The 15,628-nt window shown below is 48.9% G+C and overlaps 1 protein-coding gene across 1 annotated transcript in view; it reads left to right on the top strand.

The window, feature by feature from the left end:
* Positions 1 to 14,316, top strand: part of KCTD1 (potassium channel tetramerization domain containing 1) — a 113,252-nt gene extending 98,936 nt beyond the window's left edge. The window contains 3 exon segments of the mRNA XM_068158740.1: positions 6,470 to 6,614; positions 9,294 to 9,599; positions 10,695 to 14,316. Of these exon segments, the coding sequence (XP_068014841.1) occupies positions 6,470 to 6,614; positions 9,294 to 9,599; positions 10,695 to 10,853 (610 nt within the window). The 3' untranslated portion in view covers positions 10,854 to 14,316.
* The last annotated feature ends 1,312 nt before the right edge of the window (positions 14,317 to 15,628 follow it).

The raw sequence follows: 15,628 nt of genomic DNA, 5'->3' as shown, positions 1-15,628 counted from the left end.
CAGTTTAGTCTTCAAAAAGACATTGAGATGCTGCTGGAGCAGGTCCAGAGAAGGGCTATAAAGGTGGGGAAGAGTCTGGAGAACTGGGTTGGTGAGGAGTGGCTGAGGGAACTGGGGTTGTGTAGCTTGGAGGGGGCTGATTGGAGAGAAGGAAAGGAGGATGAGGGGAGAGTCTCTCACCCTCTACAACTCACGGTATTACAGTATCACAGTATGACTTAGGTTGGAAATTACCTCAAGGGTCATCGAGTCCAACCTATCAACACAGACCCCATGACTAGACCATGGCACCAAGTGCCACATCCAGTCCCCTCTTGAACACCTCCAGGGACGGTGACTCCACCACCTCCCTGGGCAGCACATCCCAATGACGAATGACTCGCTCGGTGAAGAACTTCCTCCTCACCTCGAGCCTAAACCTCCCCTGGTGCAGCTTGGGACTCCCTCAAAGGAGGCTGCAGTGAGGTGGGAGTTGATCTCTTCTCTCTAGTCTGAGGTGACAGAATGAGAGGAAATGGCCTGAAATTGCACCAGGGAAGGTTTAGATTGGAGTTCAGGAAGAATCTCTTTGCTGCAGGAGCGGTCAGGGATTGAAAATAGCCCTCTGAGCTCTTCATTGACAGCTGCATGTTACAAAAGATTTCTCTTGACAGTATCTGTTGTGTAAATTCTCTGAATTTCTTGATACAGGCACAAAGGGGAAAGTTATTGACTGAAAGAGTGGTCAGGGATTGGAAACAGACTGCCCAGGGAGGTGGTGGAGTCCCCATCCCTGGAGAGGTCTTCAGGAAACCTGTGGCCATTGCATTTGGGGACATGGTTTAATGGCTGTGGTGGGGCTGGGTTGGAGGTTGGACTGGATGATCTTAGAGGCCCTTTCCAACTGAAAGAATTCTATGATTCTATCAACCCTTGGAGCATTCAGTTCCTGACAGTGGCATATGATACTTAAAGCCACAGTCATCAATTATTACCCATTGGAGGTCACACATTCAACCCAGGGGACATTAATTTTCCTATATACAGAAAAATTCCATCCTGCTCATTTTAATTAAATACTTCAGAAGTCTCTTTCCTTCATGTTCTGGCAAATGAACTGCAGTTTCTTATCCTTTACCCTTGATATTTGGCTTAATTTTACATCTAATTACCAGCTCCTTTTGCAAGCCTCCTTCAAAGCATTTTCTGTTTGGAAATCCATTCAGCTGTTATTATGATTTTTTTGCTTAATATGAAATATGAAAGCTATTTTTGCCAATGATTGAGCAACATGGTCAAGAAGGAGGTGGGGAGAAACATGTTTCAGGCTTTCTTGGCAAGTGGAATGATAATCAACATGCCTTAAGAGTACCTTCCTGTGCCAGTGGTCTGATGTCTCTTAGGCATTTGTGTTTGCAGTGGGAGACCTAGCAGGAATTGGGATGGGATGGAATGGAATGGGATGGGATGGGATGGGATGGGATGGGATGGGATGGGATGGGATGGGATGGGATGGGATAGAATGGAAGAGAAGAGAAGAGAAGAGCTGAGAAGAGAAGAGGAAGAGAAGAGAAGAGAAGAGAAAGAGCAGGGAAGGGAAGGGAAGGGAAGGGAAGGGAAGGGAAGGGAAGGGAAGGGAAGGGAAGGGAAGGGAAGGGAAGGGAAGGGAAGGGAAGGGAAGGGAAGGGAAGGGAAGGGAAGGAAGGGAGAAGGGAAGGGAAGGGAAGGAAGGGAAGGGAAGGGAAGGGAAGGGAAGGGAAGGGAGGGGAGGGGAGGGGGAGGGGAGGGGAGGGGAGGGGAGGGGAGGGGGAGGGGAGGGGAGGGGAGGGGAGGGGAGGAGAGGAGAGGAGAGGAGAGGAGGAGGAGAGGAGAGGAGAGGAGAGGGAAGAGGAGAGGAGAGGAGAGGAGAGGAGAGGAGAGGAGAGGAGAGGAGAGGAGAGGAGAGGAGAGGAGAGGAGAGGAGAGGAGAGGAGAGGAGAGGAGAGGAGAGGAGAGGAGAGGAGAGAGAGGAGAGGAGAGGAGAGGAGAGGAGAGGAGAGGAGAGGGAAGAATGGAATGGAATGGAATGGAATGGAATGGAATGGAATGGAATGGAATGGAATGGGATAGAATAGAATAGACCAGAACAGGTTGGAAGAGACCTTCAAGATCAAGTCCAACCTATCACCCAACACCACTTAATCAACTAAACCATGCAACCAAGCACCCTATCAAGTCTCCTCCTAAACATGGTGCTGACTCACCACCTCCAGGCAGCATTCAATGGGCAATCCACACTCTGTGTGTAGAACTTCTTCCTAACCTCCAGCTATAACCACCTGGCGCAGCTTGAGAGGAGTAACTAGCAGAGCTGGGGGTGACAGGGAGGCTGCTTACTCAGTCCATGTTGTATAGGAAAGTTGCCAAGCTTGGCACTGTGCATCCAAAGAGTGCAGGGGCAGGCTGGAGGGAGAAGAGTGCAGGGGGAGGCTAGAGGGAGAAGAATTATCTGAGGGCTGGGTGTCAGGAGGGAGGGGACAGGCTCTGCTCACTTGCTCCTGTGGGATAGGACAAGGAGCAATGGATGTAAGCTGCAGCACAGGAGGTTCCACCTCAACACAAGGAGGAACTTTACTGTAAGGGTCACAGAGCACTGGAGCAGGCTGCCCAGAGAGACTGTGGAGTCTCCTTCTCTGGAGACTTTTAAGGCCTGTCTGGATGTGTTTCTCTGTGACCTGAGCTATATTGTATGGTCCTGCTCTGGCAGGGGGGTTGGACTGGATGATCTCTTTGGGTCCCTTCCAACCCTGACATCCTGTGACCCTGTGACGTTGGTCCTTCCTTCCCCAGATACTGGCCTAGCCCAGGTCTCCTCTCAGAATCACAGATTTATTCCTGCTGGAAAAGCCCTTCCAGATCACCCAGTCCAACCACTCTTAAAGCTGGGACTAAGCCATGTCCCTCAGCACCACATCTCTGCCTCTTTGAACACCTCCAGGGGATGGAGATTGAACCACCTCCCTGGGCAGCCTGTGCCAGTGTTTGAAAACCCTTTCAGTGAAGGATTTTCTTCTAATGTCCAACCTAAGCCTCCCCTGCCACAACTTCATGCTGCTTCCTCTCACCCTATCCCTTGACACTAGGAAGAAGAGGCCAGCATCCACAAGGCTCCAACCTCCTTTCAGGGAGCTGTAGAGAGCATGAGGTCTCCCCTCTCAGCCTCCCCTTCTCCCTTTGTCCCCTAAACACCCCCAGCTCCCTCAGCTGCTCCTCACCAGCCCTGTTCTCCAGAACCCATTTCTTGCAGGGTGTAGCAAATGCAGCCTAGGAGAAGAGCAATGCCCCCCAGATTTGAGTCCCATATTTTCTCAAGCCTTCCTCTGGAGGCCATGTGGAGGAAGGTGGAATCTTTTTCTTTGTATGGTATTTTTACCCCCTTCTAAACATGAGAAAGGTTTTAATTTTGTTTACAGAAGCCTCTCTGCTGGGGGTCTGCTCTTCCAAAGCTCTTTAAACGTGTGGAAGTCAAATCCAGGCTGGGCAGTGACTGGCTGGAAAGTAGCCCCGGAGGAGAGAGAGCCTGGTGGACAAAAAAGCTCACCAGGAGCTCTCAGTGTGCACTTGCAGCCCGCAGAGCCAATCAGAGCCTGGGCCTGCAGCAGGAGAAGTGTGGCCAGCAGGGCAAGGGAGGTGATCCTCCCCCTCTGCTCAGCTCTGGGGAGACCCCACCTGGAGTCCTGCCTCCAGTTCTGGAGCCCCTATTGCAAGAGGGATCTGGAGGTGCTGGAAGGTGTCCAGAGAAGGGCCAGGAGGATGATCAGAGGGCTGGAGCACCTCTCCTGTGAGGACAGACTGAAGGAGTTGGGGCTGTTCAGTCTGGAGAAGAGAAGGCTCCCAGGTGACCTCATTGTGGCCTTCCAGGATCTGAAGGGGGCTCCAAGAAGGCTGGGGAGGGGACTGCTCAGGATCTCAGGCAGTGATAGGACTAGGGGGAATGGAATGAAACTGGGAGGTGGGGAGATTCAGGCTGGAGGGGAGGAGGAAGTTCTTCCCCATGAGAGTGGTGAAGCCCTGGGATGGGGTTGTCCAGGGAGGTGGTTGGGGGCCCTGTCCCTGGAGGTGTTTAAGCCCAGGCTGGATGAGGCTCAGGCCAGGCTGATCTAGTGTGGGGTGTCCCTGCCCATGGCAGGGGGGTTGGAACTAGATGATCCTTGTGGTCCCTTCCAACCCTGACTGATACTATGATACTGTGATACTGTGAAGTGCTGCTGTGTAGTGCAAGGTGATCCTGGGGAGGGGAGGCAGAGCAACTGGGGCTCTGCAGTTCCTTGGGTTTTAATGCCAAGGCAGCACATTCTGTTAACTCTTCCAGCCCAAACCCACAGCCTTCCAGGTCCCAGGTAGCTCTCCTGATGCTTCTGCACTCATGTCAGCATTATGGTTTTGTCAGGAGGCTCCATCCTCTGATATTATCTTGTTCTTCTCCTAAACAATTAATAAAATGAAGACAAAAAGCCCTAGAGGTTTAAAATATGTAATTATGGCAGTAATTTAGAGCTAAGAAAACGCTGCAGAAACCAATTACCACTCTCCAGTGCAGTAATGACTGACTCAGCCAAATCTCCCCTGTTTTGTGTGTGAATTCCATGGCAGATTCTTAGATGGCATGCTTAAGAAGAGAAGGGGGGGGGGGGGGGGGAATGAATTCTAAATTGCTGAGTGCATCCCTACTAGACATAAGTGTTGCTCATTCCACCTAGTGAGCAGGAACCTGTGTTACGTGGCCTGTGACAGGGCAGGCAGCAACAAGTACCTGAGGAGGAAAACCTGAGTTGGTGCCAAGGGGTGGCCTTGGAAAATGCATTTCCCTTGAATCACAGAATGGTCTGAGTTAGAATCATAGACTCATAGAATCAGTAAGGTTGGAAAAAGACCTCAGAGATCATCAAGTCCAACCTGTCACCCAACACCTCCTGACTACTAAACCATGGCACCAAGTGCCACATCCAATCCCCTCTTGAACACCTTCAGGGTCAGTGACTCCACCACCTCCCCAGGCAGCACATTCCCAATGGCTAACAACTCTCTCTGGGAAGAACTTTCTCCTCACATCCAGCCTAAGCTTCCCCTGGCACAGCTTGAGACTGTGTCCTCTTGTTCTGGTGCCACAAGTTGCCTGGAAGAAGAGACTACCCCCCTCCTGGCTATAACCTCCCTTCAGGTAGTTGTAGAGAGCAAGAAGGTCTCCCCTGAGCCTCCTCTTCTCCAGGCTAAGCAACCCCAGCTCCCTCAGCCTCTCCTCACAGAGCTGTGCTCCAGACCTCTCCCCAGCCTCCTTGCCCTTCTCTGGACATCTTCAAGTCTCTCATGTCCTTCTTAAATTGAGGGGCCCAGAACTGGACATGGTTGGAAGGGACCTCTAAAGATCATCCAATTTCAACCCTTTGTCCATGATGAGGGACACCTACTACATTAGCTTGTTCAAGGGTCCCTCCAACTTGGCTTTCAACATTTCCAGGCTTGGAGACTCCACAACTTTTTGAGCAACCTGTTCCAGTGCCTCACCCCCCTCATGGGGAAGGATTGCTTCCCAATGTCCAACTTCTCCCAGTCTAAAGCCATTACCCCTGGTCCTGTCACTCCATGCCTTTGTCAGAAGTCCCTCTCTAGCTCTCCTGTAGCCCACTTCAAACAGTGGGAAGGCTGCTCTAAGTTCAGGTGGGATGTTAGAAAGAATTTCTTCACAGAAAGGATTCTCAGGCATTGGAACAGGCTGAGAGCCACTCTCATGGTGAAGAACTTGAAAACCTCCAGGGATGAGGCTTCCACCACCTCCCTGAGCAACCTGTTCTGTCTCTCACCACCCTCATGGGGAAGAACTTCTCCTTAATATTCAACTTGAATCTACCCACTTCCAGTTTTGCTTCACTCCCCCGAGTCCTATCACTCCCTGACACCCTCAAAAGTCCCTCCCCAGCATTCTTGTAGCCCCTTTCAGAATACTGGAATAAGGTCTCCTCAGAGCCTTCTCTTCTCCAGACTGAACAGCCCCAACTCTCTCAGTCTGTCCTCATAACAGAGGAGTTCCAGCCCTCTGATGGTGTAGTCACCATCCCTGGAGGTGTTCAAGAGGGGATTGGATGTGGCACTTGGTGCCATGGTTTAGTAGTCATGAGGTGTTGGGTGACAGGTTGGACTTGATGATCTCTGAGGACTTTTCCAACCTTACTGATTTTATGATTCTGTGATTCTCTGCTCATCCTCTTGGCCCTTCTCTGGACACCTTCCAGCACCTCCAGATCCTTCCTGTAATAGAGGCTCCAGAACTGGACGCAGTGCTGCAGGTGGGGTCTCACCAGAGCGGAGTAGAGGGGGAGAAGCTGCTCAGGTGGAGTCACAGGGCTGCTTTGGTGAGGTGGGCTCGAGGGGATTGTGCAGCACGGGGCTGTCAGAGCAGCTGCTGAGCCGGGCTTGGTGTGACCCTGGCGCTCACCTCTCGTTTCCTCCCCAGGATCGGCCGGCTCTTCGACGGCACGGAGCCCATCGTCCTCGACAGCCTCAAGCAGCATTATTTCATCGACAGAGATGGGCAGATGTTCAGATACATCTTGAATTTCTTAAGGACGTCCAAACTCCTCATTCCTGATGATTTCAAGGTGAGATTTCTATGGGCTTGGGTGCTGTGAGTGTGCCTGGCTCCCATAAGCGCCTGGCACCCAGGCGGAGCAGAGCAGATGCGGAGGGTGGGGATGGACTTGTAGAGGATGGTGCTTGGTTTTAGTGCATGACAAAAGGAAGCATGGGATTGCTAAGGTGGCATCTGTCAACCTTTCCTAGAGTGGCATCAATATTGAACTTTCCCCTCCTGGTTAGAACATAATGGAGCTGCCTTGCCACGTTTGACCTGGGGAAGTTAAATCCTGTAGGACACTGCTGGAGGCAGAAAGGATGCTACAAGCTGGAACTGACTCCTGATGATTGCTTCTCCTCTCAGCCACTTTTATGCTTCCCCTCTGATCACAGCAACTCCAGCTTCCACTCCCCTGCTGAAATTGAGAGGATGGTGGTGGCAGTCACAGTGCTGAGAAAACAAACTGCACAGGTGGTGATGTTTGGGCACTAAGCCGTAGAGTATTTTGTGCCCTTGACTCCTGAGTGCACATTGCAAGCTTGCTTGGGGAGTGCTGGGGAAGTCAGGGATGTCTCACCACCCATGCAGAAATTCTGTACACTCAGAGTGGTGAGACACTGGAACAGGTTGCCCAGGGAGGTCATGGAGGTGTTCAAGGCCGAGCTGGACAAGGCCATGAGCAATCAGGTCTAGTGGGAGGTGTCCCTGCCCATGGCAGGGGGTTGGAACTGGGTGATCTCTAAAGTGCCTTCCAACTCAAACCATTCTATGAGTCTATGAACAGTTCCACATTTATTACTTACATTTTATTAAAGAGCCTGCTTCTGGATGGTATTAAAGTTATTTTTCTCTTATTTAAAGAATGGCAATAGAGAGAGTCCAGATCATCTGCCAAACAGAAAGGGACCTGGGGTTGCTGACTGACAGCTGCCCAGCAGTGTGCCCAGGTGGCCAAGAAGGCCAATGGCATCCTGGCCTGCATCAGGAACAGTGTGGCCAGCAGGAGCAGGGAGGTCATTGTGCCCTGTGCTCAACACTGGTTAGGCCACACCTTGAGTCCTGTGTCCAGTTCTGGGCCCCTCAGTTTAAGAAGGACATTGAGAGACTTGAAGGTGTCCAGAGAAGGGCAACAAAGCTGGAGAGGGGTCTGGAGCACAGCCCTGTGAGGAGAGGCTGAGGGAGCTGGGGTTGCTTAGCCTGGAGAAGAGGAGGCTCAGGGGAGACCTTCTTGCACTCTACAACTCCCTGAAGGGAGGTTGTAGCCAGGTGGGGGTTGGTCTCTTCTCCCAGGCAAGCAGCACCAGAACAAGAGGACACAGTCTCAAGCTGTGCCAGGGGAAGTTTAGGCTAGAGGTGAGGAGAAAGTTCTTCCCAGAGGGAGTTGTTAGCCATTGGAATGTGCTGCCCAGGGAGGTGGTGGAGTCCCCATCCCTGGAGGTGTTTAGGAAGAGCCTGGGTGTGGCACTTGGTGGCATGGTTTAGTCATGAGGTCTGTGGTGACAGGTTGGACTTAAGGATCTTTGAGGTCTCTTCCAACCTTGGTGATTCTGTGATTCTGTGATCACTTTTAAGTCACCTCAGTGCTGGCTGTGCTTAACCTGAGCTCTCCCTGCTCTGGCATGGGAGACAATGTTGTAAACAGCAGTGTTGGCAAGTGGGGAGGTATTAGAAAATCCTTCATTTTCAACATGCAGCCAAATCTGCAATTCATTATGCAAATATCAGAATCATTTCACACTTAGAACCGTCTCAGGCTCCCTCATTTGCATGCTTCTACCTGTTACAATGCCTGCTGGCCTTGCTGTGAGGTGAGGGATCCTAGTGATGAATTTTCTGAACCCTGATTGAATTCTGCTCCATCTGTTCAGTGAGGTCATTATTTAGGTGACATCACTATGGGGAGGAAATATGGGGGTAAGTGGGATTTTAACCTCCAAAGCAGGAAGGTGTGGAGCAAGCACAGCCTCCCCCTCCCCTCATGAACCTGCTTGATGTGGCTGATGGTTGGTTGCTGCTTGCACTGCTAGTTTATGACACCTTCCTCCACAGCAATTGGGAACTGTGGCTGAAGGGTTGCAGAGATGGAGGGATGTGAGCCTGAGTACCCAGCTGCATTAGGCTGTGCTTGAGCAGTGCCTCTGGTGAGACCCCACCTGGAGCACTGTGTCCAGTTCTGGAGCCTCTGTTACAGGAAAGATCTGGAGGTGCTGGAATGTGTCCGGAGAAGGGCCATGAGGATGAGCAGAGGGCTGGAGCTGCTCTGCTATGAGGACAGGCTGAGAGAGTTGGGGCTGTTCAGTTTGCAAAAGAGAAGGCTCCCAGGAGATCTTATTGTGGCCTTCCAGGATCTGCAGGGGGCTACAAGAAACCTGGGGAGGGACTTTTGAGGGTGTCAGGGAGTGATAGGACTGGGGGCAGTGGAGCAAAACTGGAAGTGGGTAGATTCAGATTGAATATTAGGAAGAAGTTGTTCCCCATGAGGGTGGTGAGAGCCTGGCACAGGTTGCCCAGGGAGGTGGTGGAAGCCTCATGCCTGGAGGTGTTTGCAGCCAGGCTGGATGTGGCTGTGAGCAACCTGCTGTAGTGTGAGGTGTCCCTGCCCATGGCAGGGGGGTTGGAACTGGCTGATGCTTGAGGTCCCTTCCAACCCTGCCCACTGTGTGATTCTTTCTGCACTGTGCACAGTAATGGATGTGTCTTTCAGGACTACAGTTTGCTATATGAAGAAGCGAAGTACTTCCAGCTTCAGCCCATGCTAGGAGAGATGGAGCGGTGGAAACAGGACCGGGAGAGTGGCCGCTTCTCCAAGTCGTGCGAGTGCCTGGTGGTGCGGGTCGCCCCGGACCTGGGCGAGAGGATCACCCTGAGCGGTGACAAGTCCTTGATCGAGGAGGTGTTCCCGGAGATCGGGGACGTGATGTGCAACTCGGTCAACGCCGGCTGGAACCACGACTCCACGCACGTCATCCGCTTCCCACTCAATGGCTACTGCCACCTCAACTCCGTGCAGGTAGGGCGGCACCCGGCAGCTCTGGGCAAGGGGGCCTGCTGGCCAGGCACCCCTCAGCTGGCCTTCTTCACAGAGTCACAGGGCCAACCAGGTTGGAAAAGACCTCAGAGATCAAGTCCAACCTATGACCTAACACCTGACACCTCCTGACAACTAAACCATGGCTCCAAGTGCCACATCCAAGCCTTTCTTGAACACCTTGAGCACTAGCCCTATGAGGAGAGGCTGAGGGAGCTGGGATTGTTTAGCCTGGAGAAGAGGAAGCTCAGGGGAGACCTTCTTGCTCTCTACAACTACCTGAGGGGCGGTTGTAGCCAGGAAGGGGTCGGTCTCTTCTTGTCAAGAGGACACAGTCTCAAGCTGTGCCAGGGGAAGTTTAGACTCGAGGTGAGGAGAAAGTTCTTCCCAGAGAGAGTTGTTAGCCATTGGAATGTGCTGCCCAGGGAGGTGGTGGAGTCCCCATCCCTGGAGGTGTTCAAGAGGGGATTGGATGTGGCACTTGGTGCCATGGTTTAGTCATGAGGTCTGTGGTGACAGGTTGGACTTGATGATCCTCGAGGTCTCTTCCAACCTTGGTAATTTGGTGATTCTGTGAGGATAGGATAGGATAGGATAGGATAGGATAGGATAGGATAGGATAGGATAGGATAGGATAGGATAGGATAGGATAGGATAGGATAGGATGGGATGGGATGGGATGGGATGGGATGGGATGGGATAGGATAGGACAGGACAGAATAGAATAGAATAGAATAGAATAGAATAGAATAGAATAGAACAGAACAGAACAGAATACCTTTGGAAAAGACCTTTGAGATCATCAAGTCCAACCTATCACCCAACACCATCTGATCAACTAAACCATGGCACCAAGCACCCCATCCAGTCTCTTCCTAAACACCTCCAGTGATGGGTGACTCCACCACCTCCCTGGGCAGCACATCCCAATGGCCAATCTCTCTTGCTGGGAAGAACTTCTTCCTCACCTCCAGCCTAAACCTCCCCTGGCGCAGCAGCCAACACCCTCAGGAGGGGAAGTTGTTTGGTTACTGATTCTTGAGTGCTTGTTTCCTCTTTCTTTTTTTTTCCTTGCAGGTACTTGAGAGGTTACAGCAAAGAGGGTTTGAGATTGTTGGCTCCTGTGGAGGTGGGGTGGACTCTTCCCAATTCAGTGAATATGTACTGAGGCGAGAACTCAGAAGGACATCTCGCGCACCCTCCGTCATTCGGATAAAGCAAGAGCCTCTGGACTGAAATGGACACTTTTCTTTATGCAAAAAGAGAGAAAATGCCACACAAAACAAAACAAACAAACAAAAATGGAAAAGAGAGGATGGGGGGGGGGGGGAGGGGAGGGGGAAAAAAATGGAAAGAAAAATAACCAACAAACAAAGGCAAAACAAAAGGGTGGGGTGGGGGAAACACCTTTCGTGTTACAGTTTGGACTCCCAACAAGTCCTGGAATGAAAAAAACAAACCCATTGAATAAAAGACACATTTCTATCAAATCTAGAGACCACACCTCAATTCCTGTGGGGACATTTGGAGCAGTGATAGTGATGATGATGATGATGATAATAATGATAATAAAAGAATAATAATAATGACCTCAAGGTTGTCAAAGCAAACGCAAGAGAGCCAGATCTAAAAGCTAGGTATGTGTATGTATGTCTGTACATATATATATATATGTATGTGCATGGCAAAGGGTAGGGGATGCAGCAACAACAAAGTGGGAGGTGAGGTTGGTGCTGAGATGGCCATGAAGTGTCCTAAGCCCTTCCTGGGGCACACTTAAGGGTGTACAAAACCACTACCATTCAATGTGTGGGGTGAGGGGGAGATGCCCAAGAGCAGAGGTCAACCCGTTGCCAGAGCAGCTATCCACTTTTTTGCTGTGTGCACTCACCTCACCTCACTCTGCCTAGGGAGGTTTGTGTCCTGTCTTGCTCTAGAGGTGGATGCCCAGGAGGCCACCACCATCCACCGCGTCGGAACGCGAAGGCCACCGAATCTGAGCTGTAGCCTGTACACAAGTCGCACACTTTTTGTCTGCCCTCACAGATGTGAAAGGTTAACTTCTCTGTTGGATGAGCTTTGGGTTGGTTTGCTTGGGGGGTTGGTTTGCTTGGGGGGTTGGTTTGCTTGGGGGGTTTCTTTGTTGTTGTTGTCTTGGGGGGTTGTTTTCTTCCTTTTCTGTTATCTTGGGGGGTTTTGTTTCCTTGGGGGTTCGTTGCCTTGGGGGTTTGTTTTCTGGGGGTTTTGTTTCCTTGGGGGTTTTGTTTCCTTGGGTGTTTTGTTTCCTCAGGTGTTCTTTTGTCTTGGTTTTTTTGTTGTCTTGGGTTTTGGTTTTCTTCATTTTCTGTTTTCTGAAGGGTTTGGTTTTAGTTTCATTTCCTTAGGTTTTTTTGTTGTTTTCTTGGCGGTTTTTTTTCCTTGGATTTTTTTTGTTGTCTTGCGGTTTTGTTTCCTTCCTTTTCTGGCAGCTTGGGGGTTTTGTTTCCTTGGGGGTTTGTTTTCATGGGGGTTTGTTTTCTTAGGTTTTCTTTTGTCTTGGTTTTTTTGTTGTCTTGGGTTTTGGTTTTCATCACTTTCTGTTTTCCGAAGGGTTTTGTTTTCTTGGGCTTTTGTTTTCTTGGGCTTTTTTAGTTTCCTTAGTTCTTTTTGTCCCTTGGGTTTTTTCTTGTCTTGGGTTTTTCTTTTTCTCCCATTTTCTATTACCTTGGGGGTTTTTGTTTTCTTGGGGTTTAATTTTTGCTATCTTGTTTTCTGGCACAGGTTGCCCAGGGAGGTGGTGGAAGCCTCATCCCTGGAGGGTTTGAAGGCCAGGCTGGATGTGGCTGTGAGCAGCCTGCTGTAGTGTGAGGTGTCCCTGCCCATGGCAGGGGGGTTGGAACTGGCTGATCCTTGAGTTCTCTTCCAACCTAAACAATTCTATCATTCTATAGTTCTAAATCCAACCTATCACCCAATACCTTCTAATCAACCAAGCCATGGCACCAAGTGCCTCATCCAGTCTCCTCCTAAACACCTCCAGTGATGGTGACTCCACCACCTCCCTGGGCAGCACATTCCAATGGCCAATCTCTCTGAAGAATTTCTTCCTACCTTCCAACCCTAACAATTCTATGATGCTCTTTTCTTTTCTCTTTTCTTTTCTTTTCTTTTCTTTTTTCTTTTCTTTTCTTTTCTTTTCTTTTCTTTTCTTTTCTTTTCTTTTCTTTTCTTTTCTTTTCTTTTCTTTTCTTTCTTTTCTTTCTTTTCTTTTCTTTTCTTTTCTTTTCTTTTCTTTTCTTTTCTTTTCTTTTCTTTTCTTTTCTTTTCTTTTCTTTTCTTTTCTTTTCTTTTCTTTTCTTTTCTTTTCTTTTTTCTTCTTTTCTTTTCTTTTCTTTTCTTTTCTTTTCTTTTCTTTTCTTTTCTTTTCTTTTCTTTTCTTTTCTTTTCTTTTCTTTTCTTTTCTTTTCTTTTCTTTTCTTTTCTTTTCTTTTTTCTTTTCTTTTCTTTTCTTTTCTTCTTCTCTTCTCTCTTCTCTTCTCTTCTCTTCTCTTCTCTTCTCTTCTCTTCTCTTCTCTTCTCTTCTCTTCTCTTCTCTTCTCTTCTCTTCTCTTCTCTTCTCTTCTCTTCTCTTCTCTTCTCTTCTCTTCTCTTCTCTTCCCTTTCCTTTCCTTTCCTTTCCGTTTCCGTTTCCTTTTCCTTTTCCTTTCCTTTTCCTTTCCTTTTTCCCTTGGGTTTTGTTTCCTTGATTTTGTTTCTTTTTCCCCCTTTTTGTTTTCTTGAGGCTTTTGTTTTCTTGGGTTTTGTTTTCTGAGGTTTTGTTTGTTTGTTTTCTTGGCTTTTTTGGTTTCTACTTTTCTTGGGGGTTTTGTTATCTTGCCCTTTTGTTTTCTTGGCTTTTTGTTTTCTTAGCTTCTTGTTTGCTTGGCGTTTTGTTTACATGGCTTTTTGTTTTCCTGGGTTTTTGTTTTCTTGGGGTTTTTTACTTTCTTGGGGTTTTGTTTTCTTGGCTTTTTGTTGTCTTGGTTTTTTTTGTTGTCTTCATTTTTTTGTTGTCTTGGGTTTTTTGTTTCCTTGGCTTTTTGTTTCCTTGGCTTTTTGTTTCCTTGGCTTTTGGTTTCCTTGGCTTTTGGTTTCTTGAGGTTTGGTTTTCATAGGGTTTTTTGTTGTATTGGGTGTTTTGTTTTCATGGCTTGTTGCTTTCTTGGGGTTTTCTTGGGTTTGGTTTCTTTGTTTCCTTCATATTTTTTTGTTGTTGTCTTGGGGTTTTGTTTTCCTTCTTATTTTCTTGGGGTTTTTATTTTCTTGGGGTTTTCTTTTCTTGGGGTCTTTTTTGTTTTCTTTGGGGTTTGATTTCTTGGGCTTTTGTTTTCTTGACTTTTGTTTTCTTGCCTTTTGTTTTCTTGCCTTTTGCTTTCTATGTCTTCTTGCCTTTTGTTTTCTTGCCTTTTGTTTTCTTTGTCTTCTTGCCTTTTGTCTTCTTGCCTTTCATTTTCTTCATTCTGGGGGTGGTTTTTTGTTTGTTTGTTTGTTTGTTTTGCTTTGGTTTTATTGGAGTTGTTGTTTTGTGTTTGGGTTTTTGGTTTGTTGTGGTTTGTTTTCCAAGGGGGCCAGAACCATTAACATTTGGTAGAGATGCTCTGGTTTGAATCTGCTGCTTTCCTACAAGGTTTTTTTTTCAAATTTTATAATGTATTAAATACAATAAACTCTGTTTAAAATACTGAGGGTCTGGTTTAAGCCAAGCAGAGAGGTTGGGGTTAGCTCGTGGAGTGGTGGCCACTCTGGCAGGCGGAGCGTGGTGGAGCCAGTTAAAGGCAGCAGACACCAGGCCGGGACCTCTCTGGTGTGCTGCACGTTGCTGGTCTTCCTTCAGCACTGTCCTTGTTAAACTTTGCCCTGCTTTGGAGAGAGGCTGTTGGTCAGACTTTAACCTATCACCAGCTCAGCCTGAGTATATCCAGCAAAGAACAGCAGCTGGTTGTGTTACCTTCTACCTAACAGCCAATAGGTGCCTCCTCCTCTCTTGACCCAGGAGTTGGCAGCTTCACCTTCCCAAGCCCTCACCCTGCTGGGTGTCAGCCCTGTTGTTTTCAATGCTGTTCATTTCCCTCATTTAAAACAAACAACAAAGGGCTGCCAACCTCACTCTGGGGCAGAAGAAGTAGGTGTGAGGTGGGCAGCCGTTTGTTGGCTTGTGCCATCAGCGGCATTGCTCTTGACAGCCGGCGTTAAGTCAGTGGCACAGTCACAGATCACACTGGGTGGTGAAGGGACCCTCAAAGGTCAACTTGTCCAACCCCCCTGCAGTCAGCAGTGACACCTCCAGCTAAAGCAGGCTGCCCAGGGCTGCATCCAGTCTGATCTTGAAATGTCCTGTCTTAGATGTCCTGCCAGTTGTTCTCTTGCAGGGTCTCACTGAGGCCACCTTTGCAGCCACCTGCTTCGGGCTGCTGAGCTCTTAGCCTGCGGGCACCACGTCACGAGGCTGCTGCGTGGTACCCTTCACAGGCTGATGCTTTCACCACCTCAGATGCACCTGCAACCACCACCTTTCCTCCAAAGTCTCCTTTTATGCAATATTCCAGACTATGACTGCCTGTTCCTCCCAGTATGGAAGTTTCTCTGGGCACAATGGTGCCAACGTTCCACTCATTTGGGTGACACATTGGTACTTATTTTAAAAGGGGGGGGGGGGGGGGGGGGGGGAAGGGGGTGAGAAAAAGTTAAAAGGAAAAAAGAGGAGAAAGAAAAAAGGAGAAAAAGAGGGGAAAAAAAGAAAAAAGGGAAAGAAAAGAGAAAAAAGGCAAAAAGCAAAAAGAAAACCCCTGTTGATGACATGTAAGAAGGTTTTTAATAGAATCTGATAACTAAGAAAACCAAACCACAAACAGCTGCCCAATTCTCCCCCTGTTTTTTATTAAAAGGTGTCAGAGAGAATCAGAATCATAGAATCAGTCAGGGTTGGAAGGGACCACAAGGATCATCCAGTTCCAACCCCCCTGCCATGGGCAGGGACACCCCACACTAGATCA

The sequence above is a fragment of the Melanerpes formicivorus genome, unplaced genomic scaffold (assembly GCF_026170545.1).
Source record: "Melanerpes formicivorus ecotype bairdi unplaced genomic scaffold, bMelFor1.0.p_v2 SCAF_42, whole genome shotgun sequence".
In the NCBI taxonomy this organism is placed as follows: domain Eukaryota; kingdom Metazoa; phylum Chordata; class Aves; order Piciformes; family Picidae; genus Melanerpes; species Melanerpes formicivorus.
Note: the sequence above shows the minus strand (reverse complement) of the source record. Positions and strands in the feature narration are given on the sequence as shown.